Source organism: Gouania willdenowi, chromosome 22 (assembly GCF_900634775.1).
Source record: "Gouania willdenowi chromosome 22, fGouWil2.1, whole genome shotgun sequence".
Taxonomy (NCBI): domain Eukaryota; kingdom Metazoa; phylum Chordata; class Actinopteri; order Blenniiformes; family Gobiesocidae; genus Gouania; species Gouania willdenowi.
Window position 1 is genome coordinate 863,276 of NC_041065.1, and position 27,737 is coordinate 891,012.

At 44.2% G+C, this 27,737-nt stretch overlaps 2 protein-coding genes across 2 annotated transcripts; both read left to right on the forward strand.

The window, feature by feature from the left end:
- Positions 1 to 689: 689 nt before the first annotated feature.
- Positions 690 to 8,523, forward strand: LOC114456246 (WD repeat-containing protein on Y chromosome-like). The gene is made up of 2 exons (XM_028437891.1): positions 690 to 3,237; positions 8,444 to 8,523. The coding sequence occupies exons 1-2, from the start codon at positions 723 to 725 to the stop codon at positions 8,521 to 8,523; spliced, it is 2,595 nt and encodes an 864-aa protein (XP_028293692.1). The 5' UTR covers positions 690 to 722.
- Positions 8,524 to 20,567: 12,044 nt separating this feature from the next.
- Positions 20,568 to 23,794, forward strand: LOC114456658 (WD repeat-containing protein on Y chromosome-like). Its single transcript, XM_028438577.1, has 2 exons — positions 20,568 to 23,362; positions 23,675 to 23,794. Exon 1 carries the CDS (start codon positions 20,622 to 20,624, stop codon positions 23,340 to 23,342), a length of 2,721 nt encoding a protein of 906 aa, XP_028294378.1. The 5' UTR covers positions 20,568 to 20,621; the 3' UTR covers positions 23,343 to 23,362; positions 23,675 to 23,794.
- The last annotated feature ends 3,943 nt before the right edge of the window (positions 23,795 to 27,737 follow it).

The window sequence follows — 27,737 nt, forward strand, 5'->3', positions numbered from 1 at the left end:
CCGACTGCTCCCCAGGAATGGTTAGTGAATATCTCCATTGTGAGATAATAGGAAATACAAAAATAAATTAAAAAAATTCTCATGTCCCCTGGATAGTTCTCCTCCTGTGCCCTGTCTGTTGGAGGCAGGTTCTTCTGCATTAGCATCATCGCTACAGGTGCTGCTACTAGCTACGCTAACTGCTGCTGCTGCTCTGTGATTTCCACAGAAACAACTTTACCTCAGGATTAGCTTCACTTATTGGCTTTGAAAAAGCTCTTTCAATTCAACTGCCTTTTTAGCCAATTTCTACCGTCTTCCAAGCTGACAAGATACAATTTTTGCGCAAAATCACACTTTAGGCGTAGCGTGGGCGTGGCCTGACATTTCCCTCTCTTCCTCAATCTCGCTTAGTTTTTACATTAAATTTTGGGTGTACAATAACATCTCCAGTGATTTCCACTCAATAAAAGACAACTGTCCAAATATAATACTTCAACATTTAATCAAATCACCTAAAAGCAAAGGAGGTGCTGAAAAAAAATGATAATGACGTGCTGGATCCAATCAAAGGGCCAGTAAAATTCTGGCAGGTGCCGGCACAATTTAAAGCTCTGCCTGTATGACATCATCAGTGACATCATCAACTGGCCTGTTCCACTTGCCTTTGATACCTCCTGTGTAAGCACCATAATTTACAAGGAGTAAAGAAGGAATTGTGGTTCTACTCGGTCTAAAGACAAATGGGAGAAATGGTGGATGTCGATGAGCATTTGAAGGATAACGTCCACAGTATGGAGGCAACTGAAGGAAACACGTCTTCCACTGGTGATATTAAGGAAGACACTTGTGTCATTCAATCTTCCTTCACTGAAGAAAATGTTACTAATGAAAAGGAGTTTGTCAGTACATTGCTTCAACTCTATCCTCAAGTGAAAGAAGAAGATTTAAAAGAAATGCACGAGAAGATTACCAAAAACTCTGGTACACCCAGTCTTCTGCAGGTTGTAAATTATATTTCCGATAGTGGAAAGGGTTTTGCTTACCGCCGTCAGTTGTTTGATAAACCCTTTGAAATCATAAAGACTGGGCACACTAAAAGAATAGTGCGTTTGCTATGCGTTCCTTTGGATGACTATGCGTCTAACATGGATTTCAAAGATAACAGGCCCTACCAGAACTGCCAATACGTGTCCATCACAGCAGGAGGTTCACTCGTATCATGGTCACAGAACTTTCAGGATCAAATCGTTTTTCCTCTGTATGAAAATGAGAAACCACCACTTCCTTATTCACACAAAAAAAAAATAACAATTACAGATATGCTTTATTTAAAAGAATACCAAGAGCTGGTGGTCTCCTCCTTCGAGAATGAGCTGATTTTCTATTATGCCTCTTGGGCCCCTGTTGACTTTTGGGTTAAGCACTGTTTGATTGTTGAGGATGGCCGAGTAACTACCATGCATTACTGGTCTGATGGCAACAGGGCTGTATTTACCTTTGGAGACACCAGGGGTTACCTTTATGTGTTCACAACCAGTAAAGTCAATATGAATGACATCTTTGACAAATCTTTGTTTAGAAAAACTAAACTTTGGGAATATCCGACAGCTTACGTCTCAACTCTGCTGAAAGCCAACAATCCAAAGCACCAGTGCATTTGTGTCCCTGTCTTCAAAGAGACGTGCTCCTCCGTGAAGTTCATTCCCGAGCTCAATTCAATAGCTGTCTGTAGCAGCTCATCTAAGAATATGGTGCTCCTTAGATTCTCTTCAGACCTCTTAAAACAATTTACTAAGAAAATATTCCCAAGTGATGGCTTTCCCGCTTTCAGCTCTGTTGAGTACTGCACGCTGTCACAGGTTTTGGTGACAGGTGGAACTGATGGAGTAATGAGGATTTGGTCTCCAAACAAAAAATCAAAATGTATCAAAGAATTGAAAGCCCAGGACACAAAAATTACCCACCTTGTGTACAATATTGAAGAGGGGGTAATCCTCAGCATATCTGTGGATATGAAAGTGTGTGTATGGAGAGAGACCCAGTGGGTGTGTACACAGACTATTTCTCCCGAAGGCATGAAAATAGAGCCATGCTCCACCATTACATACAACTTGTATAATAATGAGCTATTTCTGGCTAATTCAGAAATTGCCCGTTGTCCTGGCAAAGGAACAAAACCTTTAAAGAAAAGCGTCCCTTCCCACTTGACGCCCATATGTTCTGTAATTTACCACCAGGACACTCAGCAAGTGGTCTCGGTTTCTGTGGGTGGTTTGGTTACAGTGTGGAACTTAGTAACTGAACGAGCCGTGATGCAGTTAAAGGCCACCTTTGACAACAGCGAGGGACACACTGCATTTTTGTTTGATGAGTCTCAAAGGAAGCTCATCACAGTTTCTCCAGATGGAAAGGTGAGAACATGGAGTTTTCACAATGGACATCAACTGCCAATTCTTTACCCCACATTGCCCAATGAGTCGACTGGGTTCGTATGCAAGAACAATCGACTGTTTGTCTCTGTTAAGAATAACCCCAACTTGTTTGTTCTGGACATCGAAGGAGAGGATCACAGAATTTTGAATCATGGCTTACTGAAAGACATTGTTGCCATTGACACTCATCAAGAACATCTAATCACAGCATCAAGTGAAGGAAACGTGGTTATCTGGGATGTGAAAACTGAAGAGGTTTGCTTTTGTATTATTGGAGGAGTTTTCCCTCAAGGATTTGTCGCTACAGAAGAATATCAAGGATACAGGGATACACTTAGTGCAAGCACACTGTATTTTGCTAGAAGCTCTACTAGGACCACTGTGAATAAGACCAGTTACCTTGTTAAGTGTTTAAAAACCAGGGAAGAGTCTCTTCACACAGCCACACTGTTGACTACTTCAGAGGGCTACATCTGTGCTTGGTCTCTCAAACGGGGCCTACTTGTAAAATTCCTGGCAGTGACTGAAGAAGGTGCCACTATTACATCCTGGTCCACTGACCCTACAGAGCACACGCTGATAACCGGCGATAGCACGGGAAAGGTTTGTCTGTGGGACATTCAAACCTTTGCTCTTGAAGGCCATCCAATCCAGGGGCCGTTTTTAACCATGGGTAAATACTCTGTGTCGGTATGCCCACCTCGACAGCCGAACGCCTGGCAAGTGGAACGATCTCCAGTTAAAAGTGTTGTGTGTGACGAGGATTGCAAAAAGTTCATCGTTGCAGGGATGATGGGTAAACTCACAGTCTTCACCAACACAGGTTTTCCTAAGGCATTTGGAAAAGCCTGTTGGGAAAAAACAGAGCTATCAACACCAAAACTCCTAGTACGGCCAGAAAAGCCACCAGCAGACACCGATAGGTGTTTTTCAGGAAATGCTAATCTGCGAGAAATTCAAAAACTTCAAAGAAAATGCCAAGTGATCAAGGAAGACCTTGAAACATTATATCAAGAATACTGCCAATGACTTGAGAAAACTGAATAAAGATGAGTTTTTGAAAAACAGCAGAGGCATTTTCTGCTTTTTATGTAAATTGTTGAATATCACTTTTTTTTGTAAACTTGTGGATGTTATTGATAATTACACTTTATATTTGCATTCCCATTCATCAAATTAGTTTGTTAAAGAATTCTGTGTTTTTGTGTGATTTTAAAGGGCCCATGTTACGCTAAACCATCTTTTCTGTGCTTTAAACATGATAAAAGTGCTATTTGGGCTTCATACACATGCCCAAAGTGTTTTTTCATTGATTTCATCAATCGTTAGTTAGAAGGTGATTTTCCTACTACAGGGCGAGCCCAAACTTTGATGACGAATTTGACGCAGCAATGAGCTGGAGAAGCCGCGCCTCCAAGAAGGTCCCTGCCGTGATTGACATGTAAACAACAGATGTGCCGGCGAACGCCCCACCTCTACGCTCTGTCTCGTGTTTATAAAGCAGCATGAGCTCGACTACGGAGTGGGTGGGAGGAGGGCAGGCCGTCCTCTGGCCCTACATCACCGTGCGGGGAGGAGGAAGTCAGTGTCCCGTCTATAGACACGCCCACTCATGAATGTGCATAAGTCGGACGCAAATCAGCCTGTTTGTGTAGAGTTGGTCAGAAAGTGATTTTTCAGAGGCTAAAACTCTGGAAAACAGGTGAGTTTTGGAAAATAAACCTCAAATACTATGTTTTTGGGGTTCTTAGAACAAATGGAGATGGGTGAAAAATAGCATGACAAGGGACCTTTAAGTCTATTGTGTTTATAAATGATGTCAAATTGATCATGTAACTATAAATTCAAGTACCTTAAGTTGTTCTGAAAAAAATTCTTCCAAACAAGGCAAGCTAAACCGTTTTTATGGTGAAATATGAAGGTAAAATCAAAAGAGGTCAAAAATGGCCAGTTATACCCTGGACTTCAGAGGATTAAAGTACGATTATGACCAGGTCGTCACTGGTAAGGTGAACTGGTCCTCAATGCAGGGGCAGTTTTTGATATTGGTGATATCCCAGGGCAGCAATTTCAAAGTGGCGAGGGAGTAATTCATGTCAGAACCTGCACTGACTCAGTGACCGACCTGGTAAAATAAAGGTAAAATAGATACATTAAAAGAAAATGCTGAAGTATTTTTCATTCCAAAAATTTGGGGTGGGGGGAAATGGGTGGATGTTTGGTCCTCTCTGGTGAATAACTAGAGTAGTACAACTGAGGGGGTTTTCACCGGGAGCTCCGGTTCTCTCCTATTCTTAGTTAATGTTCTTATTAACTCAGGATTTTTGAAAAATACACATATTTAATTAAATTAGTGGTTGAATAAAACCAACAAACTGCACTAGTTTATTTGAAATACTTTATTAATCCCTGATGGGAAATTGCATTACACTGTTATTTTTAGGGACTTCTCACACACATAGTCCCGAATCACACACGTGAACAAACAGGACCTGTGGACATGCATTAATGGAGAGATGTCAGAGTGGGGCTGCTTTTACAATGAAGGGAGCGCACCAGAGCAGTGTTGGGGTTCAGTGCCTTGCTCAAGGGAACCTCAGCAGAGCTCAGAGGTGCCCTGGCACCTCTCCAGTTACCTGAACAACTTTGTTTTTTGGTCTGCACCAGGACTTGAATCGGTGAAACTCTGGTTCCAAACCCATGTCCCTACGGACTGAGCTACTGCCGCCCCTCATACAATAAATTAGTTGAAAATGGTGGAGTAGTGGTTAGCACATCCTCCTCACAGCAAGAAGGTCCTGGGTTCAAGCGCTGGGATGGACACTCAGGTCTTCTCTGTGTGGAGTTTGCATGTTGTCCCCATGCTTGCGTAGGTTTTTTCCGGGTACTCCTGATTCCTCCGACAATATAAAATCATTACTGTTGTGTTGAATCCTTTTTAAGTATGTGCATTATATTTACAGTAGTTTTTAGAGTCTAATGATGGTCTTTACTCAATTTTTTTTTTGTTTTTTTTTTTTAATTTTTGAAAATGATGCCTTTCTATAGCCTTACCTCCGATTTTAGGTGATTTTTTATTTTTGTCATGTTTTTGTGGCTTAGTGCTTTCTGAAACCTGATTTAAGGTTCTGCGTAAAATCCCTCTCCATAAACGCACGTAGGCGTAGAGCCCCTCCCCCGTAACCTTACATTACATCTTCCAAGTCAAGTCAATTTTATTTGTATAGCACATTTCATGTACAAGACAACTCAATGTGCCTCACAGCAACACCAGACACACAAACACAATCAAAATACAATAAAGAGCAATAAAAACAAATCAATCAATACAATTACGTTTAAAATGAGTTAAAATACAATCAATTTTATAGGCAGCATTAAATAAGCATGCTTTCAGCCTGGACTTAAACATAGTCAGAGTTGAGGCCAAAAATCCTGCTAGGGCTGTGATTGGTCAGCTCAAAACCTAATTTCTGCTATTTATTTTTCCGGTCTGTCGTACCCGGACACCGCCATTTTTAAAGTCTTCCAAGCGAGATAGGACTTGTATCAACAATGGAGCAGATAGATTTAACGAGCGTTTGATGGAGGAGGTTAGAAAGTACCATCATCTTTACAATCCTTCCTCTGCCCACCGGATCCGCCGGCAACACCCCAACCTCTCCGCTGCAACGAATTACTGGGTGCCACCTCTTCAAAACAGGAAATAAGTTTTTCTTTAGACTAAACAACGTGTTAAATTAGGGAAGTGGATTCGTACAGCACATCTACACCTAAAATACACAGCTTTAATAAATCAGAAGAATCACCGATTACAGTTGAACCTTTTATTTGCATAATTCAGTAAGAAACAAGAACAATGCGGTGATTAAACCATGATGAAATGCATTTCTAAGCTAATAAAAGTGAGGATTACATGTAGTAAAGTGAATCACTATTTTAAACTAATCTAGACTAACTATTGTAAAATCATAGAATAAAATCATAAAGCGAGCTCATAAAACAAAGAGAGAAGACAGACAGGGGAGACGAACAAACATGAATGAGATGAACTTGAACTATGTGGAACATGTTGTATGTGTAGGTAAGTGTGCAGTTATGGAAGGTTGTATTGTTGGAAGGTTGTAGGGCGACCGTGGCTCAGGTGGTAGTGGGTCGTCTTCTGATCGAGAGGTTGGGGGTTCGATCCCAGTACCTGACTATGTGTCGAAGTGTCCTTGCTCCCAGTGGTCGACTAGCGCCTTGCATGGCAGTCCTGTCCCACTGGTGTGTGAATGTGAGAGTGATTGGGTGAATGAATTGATGTGTAAAGCGCTTTGAGACTGCTTCAGTGTGGTGATAAAGCGCTATATACAGTATAAAACCAAGTCCAAGTCCATTGTAGTGGACTTGGACCATTGGTCCATTGTTCACTGGTCCATACCTTGAGATACGGTCTGGTTTGGACCAGGAGATGTTCTGGGTTTGCAGGAACAACGTCTGTGTGGCAGTATAGCTGTGCTGGCGTGCCGCCGTTGAGTTCTGTTTCGTTAAACAGCAGTGATTTTATTGGCCGATCCACATCCCCTTTTGGGATGATCGCAGATCGCAGGTTTCAGACTAAGAGGGACCACGGTTTGGTCCACGATTCAGATGTTGGAAGGTCGGCTTTCAGGCACGCTCTTTTGCGTCTTATGCTTTCGCTGCGAGCAAGGTTCTTAAAAAGTCTAACTGATGCAACTCCAAATAAAAGAAAAATGAAATGAAAGACTGGAAACATGAGGGAACACGTGTGAGCTTGAACGCCCGCGTCCAAAACTAAAGTTTGTGGAGCAGCGAGTCTTTTTTTAAAAGAATTTGGAGACGCCTTTTGGAGGAGGTGTCTTTGTTGATCATTGTGCGATCATATCGGTGATTGGTCAATGTGTCACGGTCTGTGGTGGGTATGGACCCAAATGCAGGGAAAGATGGAGGCAGGATGCAGGAATAGCGTTCTGGGAACCAATCCATGTCTTTAATTCAAAAATCCAAAATCAAAACTAAAATCCAAGACGCAGCAGGACACGAGGAGGAGAGCCAACATACAAACACACATTAACACACACAATGATCCCGCAGCCATACTGTGTCCAGACACTCAGCTAAATAGTGGAGGAGGCCTGATTGGGAATGGGCCACACCTGGGTGAAAACACGAGGGAGCTAATCATTCACCAGCCAAGCACACAGACATCACTGAGGGGTGGAGCCACAAACAGGAATCCCTGAAACACAGACGAGAGTTAACACAAACCAAATAAACAAAGACACAACACAATGTCTCTGCTTTCAGCTTGTGGGTGTGTTTCAAGTGTGGGCGTGAAGTGGAATGACATAGACAACAGGGGGAGTTTCTAAACATAGAAGAATGTCTAATAATTAATTCCACATATTTCAAAACATCTTTTCAACATCATATCTTAATATATCATCTATTATGAAACAGTTTGATACCAGACACGGAAAAATAGCATAGTTAGTACTTCATAAACCTGAATGTCTAAATTCACGTTAGGCTTTTTATCTACCATATGGTTAACTGTAAATATCTTAAACTAAGCTTTATGATGTTTTCTAATATTTCAAGCACCTTTTAAATGATGAAACATTTTAAAAATAACATTCTGTTGGTTATTGAATTACCTGAAGAGTGGCATAGGACAGACAATATTTGCAATTTAAATTTCTGCAGGAACCATTCCAATAATCCTTTCTTTTGTGACTTTTCAAACAAGTACATGTTCTTTGTTCTCATTTGAGCAGGAAAGCTGGTGTTATTCCAACCTCCTGTGGGACCTCTGGTTTGGGTTCTGGAGGTGATCAAATCCGCAGGGGGTCGGAATCCAGAGTTTGAAAACAGCATATAAACATTGACTGATTGTTTCCTTTTGATCGTAATATAACAGAGAGGTGATAACAGGAGAAAAACTGTTCTTGGATTCTCCTGTTTCTTTGTCTGGAAAGGAATTGGGACAAGATCCCCCTGTGGGGCACGTTTGCATTTCACCGTAGGAGACAGACCTTCTGACCATGGAGTCGATTCTGGGGCGCCACTTGGCAGTGGGCGCCAGTGGACCAGAGAGGCAGACTAGGTGTGTGTACTATATTTTACTCTGTGTCCCTCAACAATGCTTGGTGCGAACATGTAATTTGTTTTTTTTTAGTGAGGGGGCTGTTGGTGAACGAACACAGGGAGGTACTTCTGGTCGTTGGAGTAGGCCTACGGTATCAGTAGCCGGACGCATTTGGGCCGGAGACTGGCTGGGGGTCTCCTTTAGAGCCTGAGAGTGGTTCAGTTGGTAGCACTGAACTCCGTGCATGCTGCAGCGGCAGTGGTTGCCTGACTTGAGCCCAGATTTTCAGATTATGAAAGTCAATCAGGGGCTCAAATCGGTTGAGCAGATTGATACCTATGAGAAGAGGGATCTGGTTGTGGTCCGAGATGTAAAACGGGTGCACCAGAGTCAGCTGACCTATGGTGACTTGTACGAGAGCCTTCTTTGTCATAACGGCGGCATTGTCACAGTAGGGTTCAATGTCATGGTGGCATTCTTGGAGTGTCAACTTAAGGTTGTCCTGTGCATGGCTGCGCAGCTTGTTGAAAAGTTGGGCGGACATGAGGGATATGTCTGCTCCTGTGTCAAGTAAGGCGTCGTTGGTGAGCACACCTTCAAAAGTGGCTGATATCTAAAATTTTCGGGCGACCCCTTTTTCAAAAAGGTCACACAAGAATTGGTGACTCGGTGGTTCATTTTTGATGGGCTAATGTCCATCGGAAAAGAGGCGGTCTGGTGCATGTGTTTGCACCAGCAAGACAGCACTAGGCGGATCATCGTCATCTTTGCGTTTTCATTGTTTTGGCTTTCCATTGATTTCATCATCTCTCATCTGTTCGAACATTTTCCTGATGGACGCCATTTCTTTAGCAATTTGGTTAGATAACCTAATTTCTAAACTTTCTATTTCATTAGATTCATCGTCTGATCTTGATCGGTTTGGCTGCTGGTCGTATGACCTTTGATTATTTTTGTGATACCGAGGTTTTGAGTGTTCGTTTCTGGGTGGAGGTGTTCGGCGTTTGGCATTGCGTCTCTCCCACTGGTCAGAACGGTCGTTATCATACCACGGTGGTCGCGGTTGGCGATCTTGATGGTGCGGGTTGGGTTGAAAATTTTGGCGCCAAAAGTTTTGTCTTGGCGTATAATGTCTATAATCGGTGCTATCTTGTTACCGTTTTGGCTTTATTCCGTGGTACGGTTTCTGGTTGTACCGCGGAGGGGTCTGTGGTGCTTGCGGTGGAGGCTCTTGAGGAACAACGGGTGTCTTTTGAATGCCTTCCAATTGCAGTGAGTGGGAGTTATTTTTCTCGACCGGAAAAAGGTGGAGTGCCTTCTCCGGGTTGGAGATGAGGTTCTGCCCCAGGTGGAGGAGTTCAAGTACCTCGGGGTCTTGTTCACGAGTGAGGGAAGGATGGAGCGAGAGATCGACAGGCGGATTGGTGCAGCGTCTGCAGTGATGCGGAGTCTGCACCAGTCCGTCATTGTAAAGAGGGAGCTGAGCCAAAAAGCGAAGCTCTCTATTTACAGGTCGGTCTACGTTCCAACCCTCACCTATGGTCATGAACTTTGGGTCATGACCGAAAGAACAAGATCACGGGTACAAGCGGCCGAAATGAGTTTCCTCCGTAGGGTGGCTGGGCTCTCCCTTAGAGATAGGGTGAGAAGCTCAGTCATTCGGGAGGGGCTCAAAGTAGAGTCGCTGCTCCTCCGCATTGAGAAGAGCCAGATGAGGTGGATCTGGCACCTAATTAGGATGCCCCCTGAACGCCTCCCTAGTGAGGCGTTCAGGGCACGTCCCTCCAGAAGGAGGCCCCGGGAAGACCCAGGAAACGCTGGAGAGACTATGTCTCTCGGCTGGCCTGGGAACGTCTCGGGGTCCCCCCCGGAAGAGCTGGAGGAAGTGGCCGGGGAGAGGGAAGTCTGGGCCTCCCTACTGAGGATGCTGCCCCCGCGACCCGGAAACGGCTAAGCGGGAGAAGATGGATGGATGGATGGATGGGAGTTATTTTTCACCGGGAACATTTCGCAAGGTGAGAATTTTGCCAAATTTTGTTTGTACAGCAGGAAGCCTCTGACGGCGAGATCGCAAATTTGTTTGCTGGACATGGAGGGATCTGCCGCGACGCGAGGTGTGTACTGGTGTTGTGGTGAAGGTTTCTGAGGAACAGCTTTTTGAACTGCTCCTCCTCTTCCATGCCTGCATCGTTGTGATTAGCAAAGTATGCCTGCAGCAAGGTGTGGTAATATTGTTGTGGCGTTTTGTTTTTTCCCTGCTTGATTGTATGGGCGTAGTCGAAGCCTGTTTGGCGTAGTGCGTCAGAAAATTCATCCACTAAGAGGCGACACAGAGTTGGGTAATCGTCTCTGACATGGGGGAGTTGGCGTTCGATAAAATAATTAACCAATCTACTCGAAGTAGCCTTAATTAAGTAGATTTTATCTTCAACATCAACCATGGGGTAACTTTTTAGATAGAAATCATTCTATATCTTAAAAATGCTCTGGCATTTTGTGGTTGGTCAAATTTCGGCTCAAATTTTGGAATGTTCCTGGCAATTTTATCCAGGTTGCGATTTGTGGGTCGATTCAAATCAGAAGGTCTGGCGAGTGCATCTCTGGTTCGGGGGATCCTCATTGGGCTGACCAGGAGGCGGCGCGGATGGTCCGATGCGTTAGAGATGTGTGGCCTGGGTCAAGATGTGTTTTCACCGTCGGACTCAGGGTGGTCGCCAACTTCCGATATTGCCGACCTCGGTTGAGGTCGCGCCGTGCATTTTGGAGATGGTTTCTTGTTTGGCTCAGCTGCTGCTTGGCCTGCGTTGTGGCTGCTTCGCTGTCAGCCACTCGTTGTACCAAGTCGCTACTCCGCTCCTGTTCTGCGTCGAGCGTGTTGGACAGTTTTATTTTTGCTTTTAAGCCTTTTATCTCCTCGTCCGCTCGGAGGAGGAGTTTCTTACCCTTATTTGATTCTTCGTGGTGTTCACTGAGCTCCAGGTGGGTGGTCTCAAAATCGTGTTTGAGGTTACGGATTTTGTCTAAGAGTCGCACTGTTTTCAAAATTTATATTTTCAGCGATTAATTGAGCTACTTGTTCTCCCTCGTGTTCCAGGTTGTCCATACGCGCTTCAAACTGTGCATTTTCCTCACCGTGAGGTTCGCGCAGCGTGCTTCGCATTCGTCGATGGCTTTGATTTTAGCTTTGCATTCGCTCTTTAGGATTTTAACCCTACCTTGTTCGTGTTTAAACTGGGCAGAAAATGCGGCTATTATACATGCAAGGTGTTTCACAAGCTCCTTATCTTTCCATTTTTTCTCAGCAGCAATTGCAACCTAATCTGCTATGAGGTGTGCGAGGTCTTGAGGGGGATGCGCTTTTATTTTGGCATCGATAGTAGATTTTTGGTCACCTAGAATTTCATCGAGTAGGAATTCCAAGTTTTCGGCGGTGTGGTCTTCTGACCAGACAGACATGTTGACGCTTGGGGTAAGACCTGTATAAAATATTCGAAAGAATAACATTTTTGGAAAATTTTCAAAGTTCCAATAACAAGATACACTGATGGTAAGTTGTTTTATTTTATTCTCCTTGTTCTTAGTAATTCACTGTTTGATAAATAAAAAGCTGAGTGGTAAACTTGAAACTGATCTAAGACTTATTTAAATTAACTTGACCTTAATTCAATTTCTTTGAATTAATCAGCATGTAGTTTCAATTAATAAAAAAAAATCCATTGAAATAAAATTCAATTCCTATTGAATTTATTTTAATCAATAAATGTTATTTTAATTAATTAAGTCCTGTTTTAATTAATCAGCTTTTAGTTAGAGTGTAATTTCCTTTAGGTTGGTTTAAGAATGATTTAGTTTATATTCAGTTGCGTTGAATTTATTTACCTGAATTAAAACTGGTTTAACTTTTATTAAACCTATTTTAATTAATCAATCTTTCTTAAATGGGTTGCTCTCAATTAATTAAATTCATATTCAATTGAAGTTTTTTTTCTTAAAATGATTTAAATTTAATCACCTTGGATTAATCCTTTAGTAAAATGTGTATTTTACTTTATTGATTACTTTTATTTGTTTAAACTCTGTTTTACTTTATTTTGATCAAATTGTTTTTGATTCTGGTTAAATCTTGATTTTAGTGCGACAATTGTATTTCAATGGCTTATCCTTGTTAGTTTAATGCGTTTTAATACAATCGCCGATGCAGCACGTCAGGCTGTGTTGTGTGTTACAACTGCGTCAAAGCGAACACAGAGAGAGATGACAAAATCAGATCAAGCACATTTAAAACCACACGTTTTCAGCAAAAATTACGGTAAAGACAGCTGTGTCGGAGCACAGTTGTTAAGCCAAACGTGTCTAGAAGACACGCTGTAACTTAAATGTGTTTAAAAGCCACACTGGGCTCGTTAGGTTAGCTGGATGCAAACTGCTTAGTAGCAGGCTACTGCTGCTATGCTTCGGCTCTCGTTAGCCTGTTATTCGCGAGCTCGCCACGAGGGGCAGTCGCATCTCAAAGAGGGACAGGAAGGCCTGTCTTCGTTTAAGCCACGGCGGCTTGACGCACTTGCTTCCGGTTTCCGGAGCGTTCACACGTGTTTCAACCAAGAAGAGCTAACATGAGCTAATACAAAGTTAGCTTGTCCGTTTTTAGGAAACGGAAGCTTCAGACGACTTACACTTTGTTTGCGTCGGCAGATACTATAGTTTCAGAGCTCTTTGGGGTAGCAAAGTCCTAGTTTGCAGTGTCTCTACGTATCTTTACGGGGTTTTCCCAATTCTGGCAACTTACTGTTTACCTTCTGACGTCACAGTCACTGACGGCGCAGTGGTTAATTTTCAACTTTTTAGGCACGGCGGCCTTTCATGACATTAGCGCTTTAAGACACAAAGACACGGCGGCCTTATTTATTCAGTTTCCAAGCATTAGCGCGGCGGCTTTGCTTAAAATACCACATTGGTTGGGGCGCGGCGGCTTCCGACCCAATCTGGCAACTCTAACTCTAATGCACGTTCAATCGGTTATAACTGCAATATTCATTAATGCTGTGTATATAGATTTCAAGCTGCCCCATACTGGGTGCCAATAAATACATGTCGGATGATAAGGGTAGTTAATAATGGGTTATATGAATGAGAATATTAATTTTGATTATTAATATTAGCTCAACGAATAACTGGGTGCCACCTCTTAAAAAGAGGAAATATGTCTAAGTTTTACTTTAGACTAAACAAAGTATTAAATTAGGGAAGTGGATTCGTACACCATCATCACAGCTTTAATGAATCAGAGGAATCAAAGATTACAGTACAATGTAATCTTACATTGTACTGTACAAGAATTCATTTTGACATTCAGAGCAAAATCACATCATTGTTTTTTTTGTTTTTTTTTGTCCCTTTTCATGCCGGAAAGGGCGACGGAAAAAAGCATTATGCTTATCCAAATCCGTCCCCTGATTTGAACACAGATAATTTTACATCAATCCTCGTTTCTTCCCTTGTCAAACATTCTCATCTTCTTCATAATTTCATCTTTTCATTAACGTTTTTTTTTTTTTTTTTTGTCCTTTTTTATTAGATTATTATTATTAAACAGCAGCGTTTCTATTGGTCGATCCACAACCTCTTCTGGGATGATCGCAGCCGGTTTCAGACTAAGAGGGACCACGGTTTGGTCCACGATTCAGATGTTGGAAGGTCGGCTTTCAGGCACGTTCTTTTGCGTCTTAGGCTTTCGCTGCGAGCAAGGTTCTTAAAAAGTCTAACTGATGCAACTACAAATAAAAGAAAAATGAAATGAAAGACTGGAAACATGAGGGAACATGTGTGAGCATGAACACCCGCGTCCAAAACTAAAGTTTTTGGGCAGTGCGTCTTTTTTTTTTAAAAGAATTTGGAGACGCCTTTTGGAGGATGTGTCTTTGTTGATCATTGTGAGATCATATCGGTGATTGGTCAATGTCTCTGCTTTCAGCTTGTGGGTGTGTTTCAAGTGTTACGGTGGAAAAAAGGAAGGTTACCTCGTTTTGGCTGTAATGATACCCTCTGCGTTGGCAAAGTGAAGACGACCAGACTGAAGAGTTGGTGAATTAATAAAAAATGATTTTATTCTAAACTAAATAAAAGAATACAAAGTGGAACAAAGTGGTGACCGCCTGGCCCAGGCGATCCAAAAACCGAGTGAGTGACACAATACTAAAACCACGTATATCTCCCCTTAGTCCCCCCTCCCTCCTCCCCCCCCCGAGAGATAGGGATAGAGACAGAGGGAGGAGGGGAGGACAGAGGGTGGAAAAAAAAAGAGACAGTTTCTCCTTTGAGTCGAAACAGTCTGTTCCCCCGGTATCTGTTGATTGTCATGGAGACGGAGGTGTGTGCGTGTGTGTGAATGGATGTGTATGGGGTGTGCATGTGACTATGTGAGTGTGTGTAGCCATGTGAGTGCGTACACATAGAGTGCCTACGCATCTGTCCTTGGGGTTGTTTTGGGGAACATATCTTTGGACAAGGCAGTCCGACCCAGAGTGAAAAGCAAAGTTGAAAATTCACACAATGGAAAGTTACCAAGGCTTAAGGATTAAAATATATGAGTAAATATATTATTAAGCATAACTAATAATTTCGCCCCAACAATCCACTCTTTTTGGACAAAGTCCAACACAAAAAAAGCGAAATTAGTTAGTAAGTTGTTTAACTTTAGCAAAGCACAGCCCAAAACACATAAAACATTAATCAAAATTAGTGTAATTCTAGCGCAACCTCATGGTCCGTAGGACAAATGATATTGACACCGTTATAACACTATGGATATAAGCATTATTTTTTTCAGGGGACACAGGCATCCCCAAAGTTGGAGCAAGAAAAAGGAGGAAAAGTCAAAGAACCCCATAAACACATAATGAATATTACGTGAGACAAGGCCATCACAATAAAATCAAATACCCTTAGCAACTAAAATCATTGGCAATCACGGCAATGAATATGGACTATATATATCACTAATAGCAAAAATACACATGGCAAAAACAATGTCAGTCAGTATAGCATAGCATAGCACAACAAATAAAACAACATGTGTAGGTGGCATCACTGAGCAGAGTCATTATCAGAATCAGCAAAAACATGCATCATAAACACCTCAGGCTGGATCTCCATCTCTGGAACGGTTATGCGGACGTGCCGGCTTGGGAAAGCGCTCTGCACTAAACCCTCTACCATACGACGCAAGATTGAATACCGCAACAGAGAAGAAGAAGAACTGACACCAGTGTAATAGCGATCTTAACCAAGAGAGGGCGCCAGCCTGCAAGTAGAGTGGAAAACCAATCCGGTCCACCCAAGCTATCTTTATTCATGGCATCGCGTAGCCTGGAAATGTTTTTGACTGCCTCTGCTATGATCTGACCGTCTGCCGTGTTATCCGGGATAAAGCTGCAACAAGATGCACCTACCATTGCGCAAACGCCTCCTTTGGCCGCGGTCTGTAGGTCTAGAACCATTATATTTTGCAGGACCATTAAACGTATATTCGTGATCTCCCCCGAGAGGCCAGTAAGGGCCAAAAATGATGCGTTAATGAAGGACTTAAACCTGTAGTCTAAGGTTTCGACGCGCAGCAGTGTTTTGCCCACACCCGCCCAGGGAAACAGCGAAAGAGTAACCTTCTGGCCTGTCGTCCACAGTTTATGTTCGGGGGGAACGTCCGTGCCCCAGATTGCGTCGTGTGGATCAAAACCCAAAGGAGTGTGTGATTCGCGTTTACGTCGTGACGAAAGGGGAATAGTTGAGACTACGTATGTGTGATCAGTCACATGCACGGGTGCACACACCCCATCCCAGTTGGGGGAAAGGTGTGTGTACAGTCTGTAACCGCATAGCCAAAACCCATTTGCTAAATTGAACGTGCCATTAGTCCCGGGTGTATGAACGTGGGCACAGGTGTGCGAATTATGTGCGGTGTCGCATTCAGGACCCATGGTGTAATTGCAATTGTGACCGGGAATCTGGCCTAGTTTGCGAGTTCCGTTTCTGGCGAAACAGAACGGAAAAAGTGTGGTTTGCATGTAATCTACATACATAGCGGAAGATGTATCATCGCGCAGTATAGTCAGTTTTTTTACTGGCTGTTTAGAACAACGGTTGGGGTCCCCCATGCCGAAGTTAGAGTAAGACAAATAACAAAAGGAGTCGGAAGCATCCATTGGTATCGCAGTTAAGCGGGGATGTGTTGATGACACAGGCATGTAAGAGCAAACATAACAGTTGGATAGGCCTCTACTTTTAGCTTGATAGTGCGCGTATCGGTACCAGGTGTTCGTGAAAAACGGATGAGTAACATTGGTCGCAGCTAAAGTGTCGTGCAGGACGATATCGTTTATCCAGCGTTTATTTCTGCTTGCATTAGTCACCCTGTAAAAAGGAGCATTCACATTAGGAACAACACTTGCATTCATTGGTTCAAGTCCAGTGTCCTCGATTGTCCCCCTGGAGGCCAGGAGCCAGAGGAGTACTGGAATTGCGGACAGGACCATCGCGCCAATCGATGACCAGAACACGAGTGACATGAAACGACAGAATGGTGGCATAATTTCAGCCTGCTCCTGGGGCATAAACAGAGGGGCTCGTGACCTCTTCAATCACAGCGAGAAAATGCTTGTAATCTCTTTATTCCCACGATGTCCTCAAGGTTGGATTTCAAAGGTTTCAACAGACCATATGCCCCGTTAGAAAGGTTAGCTTGTAACCCCCCAGGGTCTTTTCTTTCACCCTTTTGTTTGCAACTTTCAAGGCAAACAAAAGCTCCTCAAAGCACTGCTCCCGATCCAGAAAAGAGGAAACGCTCCTTACTGCGGTTCCTCGATCAGTGGTGATGTTGGTACTTCCTCCGTTGGACCAGTCGCCTCAAGATCAGGGTCGGCTGGTGTTGGCACCTTCCTGCAGTGTGATGCGTGAATCCACGTGGCTCGCTCTGCGACCTTCACAGCCGTGTGTGTCGTCAGTTGAACCTGGAAAGGGCCGATCCACCTTTGGTCGGTCCACCTTTTTCGTCTCGCGTTGTGCACGATCACAAAGTCACCTGGAAGGATGTCATGGAGGTTCTCGGTGGTAGTCAGTGGGAGGGCTGCTCGTACTCTGGACCTGTTGAGAGTAAGAATCGTGGAGAGTTGTGCACAGTATTTTATCAAACTGTCGTCCTGGAGCGCTGTCTCAGCCCAGGACGAAACAGAGGGGGATAGACCCACATTGGGTGGGCGTCCAAAAAGGATTTCAAAGGGTGAAAGTTTAGACTTTGGATGAACCTGTTGTCTCATCTGAAGGAGGACAAGGGGTAAAGCTTTGATCCAGTTCAGCCCTGTCTGGTCCATGCACTTGTTCAACCTGTTTTTCAGAGTACCGTTAGCTCTTTCTACGGCCCCAGCGGACTCAGGGTGATAGCTGCAGTGTTTTCTAAGATCCATGTCTAATCTTAGTCCTAACTCTGTTATCACTTGGCTGGCAAAATGTGTGCCGTTATCAGAAGAGATTTTGTATGGAATGCCCCACCTAGGAATGATGTCAGTTAGCAGTGCTTTGGCTACTGCCGTGGCTGTCTGGTGTTTGGTTGGAAAGGCCTCTACCCATTTAGAGAACATGTCTATGATGACCAGACAGTGCTTCTTTCCCTCGCATGGTGTTAGCTCAACAAAATCCATCTGCAAGTGATGAAAGGGCATGGATGGCTGAGGATGGGCTGTCTGGCTAGTCAAAGGTTTCTTTCTGCCTGGGTTGTTTTTAGCACAGATCATACATTTCTGACAAAACTCAGCTGCAAAGGAAGAAAATCCCTTTGTGTACCACACTGTCTGAACAGCTGATATCATGCAGTTTACAACTGGTGGGTTAGTTTTGATGATGCGTGCACGCTTAAATTTTGGGCCGCACAACATGTGCCTAAGCACCTCACATTTAAGAAACCTGAGTACAGCCACTGCACAGTACACGTCTCACAACACCCAGACCATCCCTTTGCTGAGACCTTTTACGGGGACACCCGTATAAATGACACCTTAACCGCCGACTTTCTCTACTTTGACTCTCGACACGCTGCTGTTGCTGTACAGCTGACGGAAGACCAACTACCTCTGTTTGACGTACCCAACTCTTTTCCTCACATCACGGTGGCAAAAATTCCTAACCTTCAGTGGAAGGACTTGGGCCCTTTTGTTCTGCGCTGTCATCTAACCACTGACTGGCAACAAACTCCAGCCCTTTTGACGTGGTATTCACCGGCCGCGAATGCCTATCGGGTTAAGGTTCCCCCACTGATCATTGACTGCCTCCGTTCGGTTTTTGCCATCAGCCTGTCCACGGGCTATCGACTGACCTCGCTGACAGCACCACAAACAGGGGACATCTCACCCCTGCTATCTTCAGTGCCATCTGGCCTATGGGCCAAGCACAAGTATGACATTGGCCTCATCAGAGACTGTGCTCCTGTGGTGATCACACCTAAGTCCTCCTACAGGCCCCACAGGAAACAGTACCCCCTTCGACGTGATGCCTTAGATGGTATCCAACCGGTCTTTGACTCTCTCTTAAAAGAAAAGGTGATTGTGCCATGTGCCGACTCCCCAGTTCTGACCCCCATTTTTCCGGTGATGAAGATTCGCCCAGAAGGCCAACCGACCGAGTGGAGGTTTGTGCAGGACCTACAGGCTGTTAACTCAGCCATCATCCCTCCTGCTCCCCTTGTCCCAAACCCCCACACCATTCTTTCACTGATTCCACCATCAGCGAAGTACTTCTCGGTTGTGAACTTGGCCAACGCATTCTTCAGTATCCCAGTAGACCCGGACTCACAGTTCTGGTTTGCCTTCATGTTCAAGGGACACCAGTACACGTGGACCAGACTGCCACAAGGTCTCACGTGCACCCCTCACATTTATTGTTCTTCCCTTGAGCAGAGCCTCTGTTCCCTTGTCCTCTCGCAGGGATCTTCCCTGCTTCAGTATGTCGATGACATACTCCTTGGGTGTGAAGTGGAATGACAAAGACAACAGGGGGAGTTCCTAAACATAAAAGAATGCCTAATAATTAATTCCACATATTTCAAAACATCTTTTTAACATCATATCTTCATATATCATCTATTATGAAACAGTTTAATACCAGACACGGCTGAAAAATAGCATAGTTAGTACTTAATAAACCTGAATGTCTAAATTCATGTTAGGCTTTTTATCTACCATATGGTTAACTGTAAATATCTTAAACTAAGCTTTGTGATGTTTTCTAATATTGCAATTAGCTTTATAGGGTGGTTAAGGATGCTGGCCTTGTAATCAGAGGGTTCCCGGTTCAATCCCTACTGTGGGATGTTGAGCAAGTCCCTTAACCCCGAACAGCTGCGAAATGGATGCCGACTGCTCCCCAGGAATGGTTAGTGAATATCTCCATTATGAGATAATAAGTATACAAAATAAAATTAAAAAAATTCTCATGTCCCCTGGATAGTTCTCCTCCTGTGCCCTGTCTGTTGGAGGCAGGTTCTTCTGCATTAGCATCATCGCTACAGGTGCTGCTACTAGCTACGCTAACTGCTGCTGCTGCTCTGTGATTTCCACAGAAACAACTTTACCTCAGGATTAGCTTCACTTATTGGCTTTGAAAAAGCTCTTTCAATTCAACTGCCTTTTTAGCCAATTTCTACCGTCTTCCAAGCTGACAAGATACAATTTTTGCGCAAAATCACACTTAAGGCGTAGCGTGGGCGTGGCCTGACATTTCCCTCTCTTCCTCAATCTCGCTTAGTTTTTACATTAAATTTTGGGTGTACAATAACATCTCCAGTGATTTCCACTCAATAAAAGACAACTGTCCAAATATAATACTTCAACATTTAATCAAATCACCTAAAAGCAAAGGAGGTGCTGAAAAAAAATGATAATGACGTGCTGGATCCAATCAAAGGGCCAGTAAAATTCTGGCAGGTGCCGGCACAATTTAAAGCTCTGCCTGTATGACATCATCAGTGACATCATCAACTGGCCTGTTCCACTTGCCTTTGATACCTCCTGTGTAAGCACCATAATTTACAAGGAGTAAAGAAGGAATTGTGGTTCTACTCGGTCTAAAGACAAATGGGAGAAATGGTGGATGTCGATGAGCATTTGAAGGATAACGTCCACAGTATGGAGGCAACTGAAGGAAACACGTCTTCCACTGGTGATATTAAGGAAGACACTTGTGTCATTCAATCTTCCTTCACTGAAGAAAATGTTACTAATGAAAAGGAGTTTGTCAGTACATTGCTTCAACTCTATCCTCAAGTGAAAGAAGAAGATTTAAAAGAAATGCACGAGAAGATTACCAAAAACTCTGGTACACCCAGTCTTCTGCAGGTTGTAAATTATATTTCCGATAGTGGAAAGGGTTTTGCTTACCGCCGTCAGTTGTTTGATAAACCCTTTGAAATCATAAAGACTGGGCACACTAAAAGAATAGTGCGTTTGCTATGCGTTCCTTTGGATGACTATGCGTCTAACATGGATTTCAAAGATAACAGGCCCTACCAGAACTGCCAATACGTGTCCATCACAGCAGGAGGTTCACTCGTATCATGGTCACAGAACTTTCAGGATCAAATCGTTTTTCCTCTGTATGAAAATGAGAAACCACCACTTCCTTATTCACACAAAAAAAAAATAACAATTACAGATATGCTTTATTTAAAAGAATACCAAGAGCTGGTGGTCTCCTCCTTCGAGAATGAGCTGATTTTCTATTATGCCTCTTGGGCCCCTGTTGACTTTTGGGTTAAGCAATGTTTGATTGTTGAGGATGGCCGAGTAACTACCATGCATTACTGGTCTGATGGCAACAGGGCTGTATTTACCTTTGGAGACACCAGGGGTTACCTTTATGTGTTCACAACCAGTAAAGTCAATATGAATGACATCTTTGACAAATCTTTGTTTAGAAAAACTAAACTTTGGGAATATCCGACAGCTTACGTCTCAACTCTGCTGAAAGCCAACAATCCAAAGCACCAGTGCATTTGTGTCCCTGTCTTCAAAGAGACGTGCTCCTCCGTGAAGTTCATTCCCGAGCTCAATTCAATAGCTGTCTGTAGCAGCTCATCTAAGAATATGGTGCTCCTTAGATTCTCTTCAGACCTCTTAAAACAATTTACTAAGAAAATATTCCCAAGTGATGGCTTTCCCGCTTTCAGCTCTGTTGAGTACTGCACGCTGTCACAGGTTTTGGTGACAGGTGGAACTGATGGAGTAATGAGGATTTGGTCTCCAAACAAAAAATCAAAATGTATCAAAGAATTGAAAGCCCAGGACACAAAAATTACCCACCTTGTGTACAATATTGAAGAGGGGGTAATCCTCAGCATATCTGTGGATATGAAAGTGTGTGTATGGAGAGAGACCCAGTGGGTGTGTACACAGACTATTTCTCCCGAAGGCATGAAAATAGAGCCATGCTCCACCATTACATACAACTTGTATAATAATGAGCTATTTCTGGCTAATTCAGAAATTGCCCGTTGTCCTGGCAAAGGAACAAAACCTTTAAAGAAAAGCGTCCCTTCCCACTTGACGCCCATATGTTCTGTAATTTACCACCAGGACACTCAGCAAGTGGTCTCGGTTTCTGTGGGTGGTTTGGTTACAGTGTGGAACTTAGTAACTGAACGAGCCGTGATGCAGTTAAAGGCCACCTTTGACAACAGCGAGGGACACACTGCATTTTTGTTTGATGAGTCTCAAAGGAAGCTCATCACAGTTTCTCCAGATGGAAAGGTGAGAACATGGAGTTTTCACAATGGACATCAACTGCCAATTCTTTACCCCACATTGCCCAATGAGTCGACAGGGTTCGTATGCAAGAACAATCGACTGTTTGTCTCTGTTAAGAATAACCCCAACTTGTTTGTTCTGGACATCGAAGGAGAGGATCACAGAATTTGGAATCATGACTTACTGAAAGACATTGTTGCCATTGACACTCATCAAGAACATCTAATCACAGCATCAAGTGAAGGAAACGTGGTTATCTGGGATGTGAAAACTGAAGAGGTTTGCTTTTGTATTATTGGAGGAGTTTTCCCTCAAGGATTTGTCGTTACAGAAGAATATCAAGGATACAGGGATTCACTTAGTGCAAACACACTGTATTTTGCTAGAAGCTCTACTAGGACCACTGTGAATAAGACCAGTTACCTTGTTAAGTGTTTAAAAACCAGGGAAGAGTCTCTTCACACAGCCACACTGTTGACTACTTCAGAGGGCTACATCTGTACTTGGTCTCTCAAACATGGCCTACTTGTAAAATTCCTGGCAGTGACTGAAGAAGGTGCCACTATTACGTCCTGGTCCACTGACCCGACAGAGCACACGCTGATAACCGGCGATAGCACGGGAAAGGTTTGTCTGTGGGACATTCAAACCTTTGCTCTTGAAGGCCATCCAATCCAGGGGCCGTTTTTAACCATGGGTAAATACTCTGTGTCGGTATGTCCACCTCGACAGCCGAACGCCTGGCAAGTGGAACGATCTCCAGTTAAAAGTGTTGTGTGTGACGAGGATTGCAAAAAGTTCATCGTTGCAGGGATGATGGGTAAACTCACAGTCTTCACCAACACAGGTTTTCCTAAGGCATTTGGAAAAGCCTGTTGGGAAAAAACAGAGCTATCAACACCAAAACTCCTAGTACGGCCAGAAAAGCCACCAGCAGACACCGACAGGTGTTTTTCAGGAAATGCTAATCTGCGAGAAATTCAAAAACTTCAAAAAAAATGCCAAGTGATCAAGGAAGACCTTGAAACATTATATCAAGAATACTGCCAATGATTTGAGAAAACTGAATACAGGTGAGTTTATGAAAAACAGCAGAGGCATTTCCTGCTTTTTATGTAAATTGTTGAATATCACTTTTTTCTGTAAACTTGTGGATGTTATTGATAATTACACTTTATATTTGCATTCCCATTCATCAAATTAGTTTGTTAAAGAATTCGGTGTTTTTGTGTGATTTTAAAGGGCCCATGTTACGCTAAACCATCTTTTCTGTGCTTTAAACATGATAAAAGTGCTATTTGGGCTTCATACACATGCCCAAAGTGTTTTTTCATTGATTTCATCAATCGTTAGTTAGAAGGTGATTTTCTCTTTTCTTACTACAGGGCGAGCCCAAACTTTGATGACGAATTTGACGCAGCAATGAGCTGGAGAAGCCGCGCCTCCAAGAAGGTCTCTGCCATGATTGACATGTAAACAACAGATGTGCCGGCGAACGCCCCACCTCTACGCTCTGTCTCGTGTTTATAATGCAGCATGAGCTCGACTACGGAGTGGGTGGGAGGAGGGCAGGCCGTCCTCTGGCCCTACATCACCGTGCGGGGAGGAGGAAGTCAGTGTCCCGTCTATAGACACGCCCACTCATGAATGTGCATAAGTCGGACGCAAATCAGCCTATATGACCAGGTCGTCACTGATAAGGTGAACTGGTCCTCAATGCAGGGGCAGTTTTTGATATCGGTGATATCCCAGGGCAGCAATTTCAAAGTGGCGAGGGAGTAATTCATGTCAGAACCTGCACTGACTCAGTGACCGACCTGGTAAAATAAAGGTAAAATAGATATAGGGTTTTCGCCGGGAGCTCCGGTTCTCTCCTATTCTTAGTTAATGTTCTTATTAACTCAGGATTTTTGAAAAATACACATATTTAATTAAATCAGTGGTTGAATAAAACCAACAAACTGCACTAGTTTCTTTGAAATACTTTATTAATCCCTGATGGGAAATTGCATTACACTGTTATTTTTAGGGACATGCTTCTCACACACATAGGCCCGGATCACACACGTGAACAAACAGGACCTGTGGACATGCATTAATGGAGAGATGTCAGAGTGGGGCTGCTTTTACAATGAAGGGAGCACACCAGTGTCGGGGTTCAGTGCCTTGCTCAAGGGCACCTCAGCAGAGCTCAGAGGTGCCCTGGCACCTCTCCAGTTACCTGAACAACTTTGTTTTTTGGTCTGCACCAGGACTTGAATCGGTGAAACTCTGGTTCCAAACCCATGTCCCTACGGACTGAGCTACTGCCGCCCCTCATACAATAAATTAGTTGAAAATGGTGGAGTAGTGGTTAGCACATCCTCCTCACAGCAAGAAGGTCCTGGGTTCAAGCGCTGGGATGGACACTCAGGTCTTCTCTGTGTGGAGTTTGCATGTTGTCCCCATGCTTGCGTAGGTTTTTTCCGGGTACTCCTGATTCCTCCGACAATATAAAATCATTACTGTTGTGTTGAATCCTTTTTAAGTATGTGCATTATATTTACAGTAGTTTTTAGAGTCTAATGATGGTCTTTACTCAATTTTTTTTTTTAATTTTTGAAAATGATGCCTTTCTATAGCCTTACCTCCGATTTTAGGTGATTTTTTATTTTTGTCATGTTTTTGTGCCTTAGTGCTTTCTGAAACCTGAGTTAAGGTTCTGCATAAAATCCCTCTCCATAAACGCACGTAGGCGTAGAGCCCCTCCCCCGTAACCTTACATTACATCTTCCAAGTCAAGTCAATTTTATTTGTATAGCACATTTCATGTACAAGACAACTCAATGTGCCTCACAGCAACACCAGACACACAAACACAATCAAAATACAATAAAGAGCAATAAAAACAAATCAATCAATACAATTACGTTTAAAATGAGTTAAAATACAATCAATTTTATAGGCAGCATTAAATAAGCATGCTTTCAGCCTGGACTTAAACATAGTCAGAGTTGAGGCCAAAAATCCTGCTAGGGCTGTGATTGGTCAGCTCAAAACCTAATTTCTGCTATTTGTTTTTCCGGTCTGTCGTACCCGGACACCGCCATTTTTAAAGTCTTCTAAGCGAGATAGGACTTGTATCAACAATGGAGCAGATAGATTTAACGAGCGTTTGATGGAGGAGGTTAGAAAGTACCATCATCTTTACAATCCTTCCTCAAGTGAAACCCCCGTGGCTCGGGGGGAAAAGAGGAAGAGACATGACACGGAGGTGGATTTCAAGATAGGAGGAGCGCCGGCTAGATTTACAGGAAACAAATCTACTTTGGGAACAATGAATGTGCTCGTTTTTCTCAAACAATTGGAGACATGTTGAGGAAATACCCCCAGACCAGAGAGACAAAGTCATGCACAAAACACTGGACTTTTTCAGAGACAATCAGTGTTTGGAATAACGGCGTTTAAAATAACGGCGTTTGTTTTTCAGTAACGGGGTAATCTAACTAATTACTTTTTACGCCGTTATTGTTACTGAACACTAAATGCGGTGCGTTACATGCATTGATTAAATAAAATGTTATCCGAAAGCATCCCCGGCTTCTGACTCAGCTGTTGTGAGGAGGTGGGTTAAAAACAAGGTGAGCGATTATGATTGGCTTAGGCGGTGTCATGTTTCATGGTAGCCAATCAGAGCCAGTGTTTTGACACATGTGCCAGCAAGAAGAGGCGGGTTAAAAACAAGGTGAGCGATTATGATTGGCTAAGGCGACGTGCCAGCATACACAACACACACACACACAGAGCAGATTTGATGAATCAGCAGAGATGGCGAGCGTGGAGCAGTCTGATGACTCCGCATCACTGCAGACGCCGCGCCAATCCGCCTGTCGATCTCTCGCTCCAACCTTCCCTCACTCGTGAACAAGACCCTGAGGTACTTGAACTCCTCCACCTGGGGCAGAACCTCATCTCCAACCCGGAGAAGGCACTCCACCTTTTTCCGGTCGAGAACCATGGACTCGGATTTGGAGGTGCTGATTCTCATTCCGGCCGCTTCACACTCGGCTGCGAACCGATCCAGTGAGAGTTGAAGGTCGAGGTACGTTGGAGCCAACAGGACCACATCATCTGCAAAAAGCAGTGATGCAATACTGAGGCCCCCGAACCAGACCCCCTCAACGCCCTGACTGCGCCTAGAAATTCGGTCCATAAAAGTTATGAACAGAATCGGTGACAAAGGGCAGCCCTGGCGGAGTCCAACCCTCACCGGAAACGATTTCGAATTACTGCAATGCGGACCAGACTCTGACTCCGGTCATACAGGGAACGAACAGCTCCCATCAGGAGGTTCGATACCCCATACTCCCGGAGGACGCCCCACAGGAATCCCCGAGGGACACGGTCAAATGCCTTTTCCAGGTCCACAAAACACATGTGGACTGGTTGGGCAAATTCCCATGACCCCTCAAGGACCCTGCTGAGGGTGTAGAGCTGGTCCACAGTTCCACGGCCAGGACGAAAACCACATTGCTCTTCCTGAATCCGAGGTTCAACTATCCGGCGGACCCTCCTCTCCAGTACCCCTGAATAGACCTTACCGGGGAGGCTGAGAAGTGTGATCCCTCTATAATTGGAACACACCCTCCGGTCCCCCTTCTTAAAAAGGGGGACCACCACCCCGGTCTGCCAATCCAGAGGCACTTCCCCCGATGTCCACGTGATGTTGCAGAGTCATGTCAGCCATGACAGCCCCACAACATCCAGGGCCTTGAGGAACTTCGGGCGGATCTCATCCACCCCCGGAGCCCTGCCACCGAGGAGCTTTTTAACCACCTCGGCAACCTCAGCCCCAGAGATAGGAGAGCCCACTCTCGGGTCCCTGGGCCCTGCTTCCTGATTGGAAGGCGTGTCGGTGGGATTGAGGAGGTCTTCGAAGTATTCCCCCCACCGATCCACAACGTCTCGAGTCGAAGTCAGCAGCGCACCATCCGCACCATACATAGTGTTGATGGTGCACTGCTTCCCCCTCCTGAGACGCCGGATGGTGGTCCAGAATCTCTTCGAAGCCGTCCGGAAGTCGTTCTCCATGGCCTCACCAAACTCCTCCCATGTCCGGGCTTTTGCCTCGGCGACCGCCGTGGCTGCACTTTGCTTGGCCCGTCGGTACCAAAAAGGCCCGGTAGGACTCCTTCTTCAGCTTGACGGCATCCCTCACCCCCGGTGTCCACCAACGGGTTCGGGTATTGCCGCCACAACAGGCACCGACTACCTTGCGACCACAGCACCGATCAGCCACCTCAGCAACAGAGGCACGGAACATGGCCCACTCGGACTCAATGTCCCCCGCCTCCTCCGAGACATGGTTGAAGTTTTCCCGGAGGTGGGAGTTGAAGCTCCTTCTGACGGGAGACTCTGCCAGGCGTTCCCAGCCTCACTATACGTTTCGGTCTGCCAGGTCTAACCGGC

What these genes read in the sequence shown, in the direction of transcription:
- LOC114456658 (XM_028438577.1), top strand. Translation starts at nt 20,622, where the DNA reads ATGGGAGAAATGGTGGATGTCGATGAGCATTTGAAGGATAACGTCCAC.
- LOC114456246 (XM_028437891.1), top strand. Translation starts at nt 723, where the DNA reads ATGGGAGAAATGGTGGATGTCGATGAGCATTTGAAGGATAACGTCCAC. An exon ending in CACAGTCTTCACCAACACAG is followed by an intron (nt 3,238 to 8,443) that starts GTTTTCCTAAGG and finishes ATTTCACCGTAG; the next exon opens with GAGACAGACCTTCTGACCAT.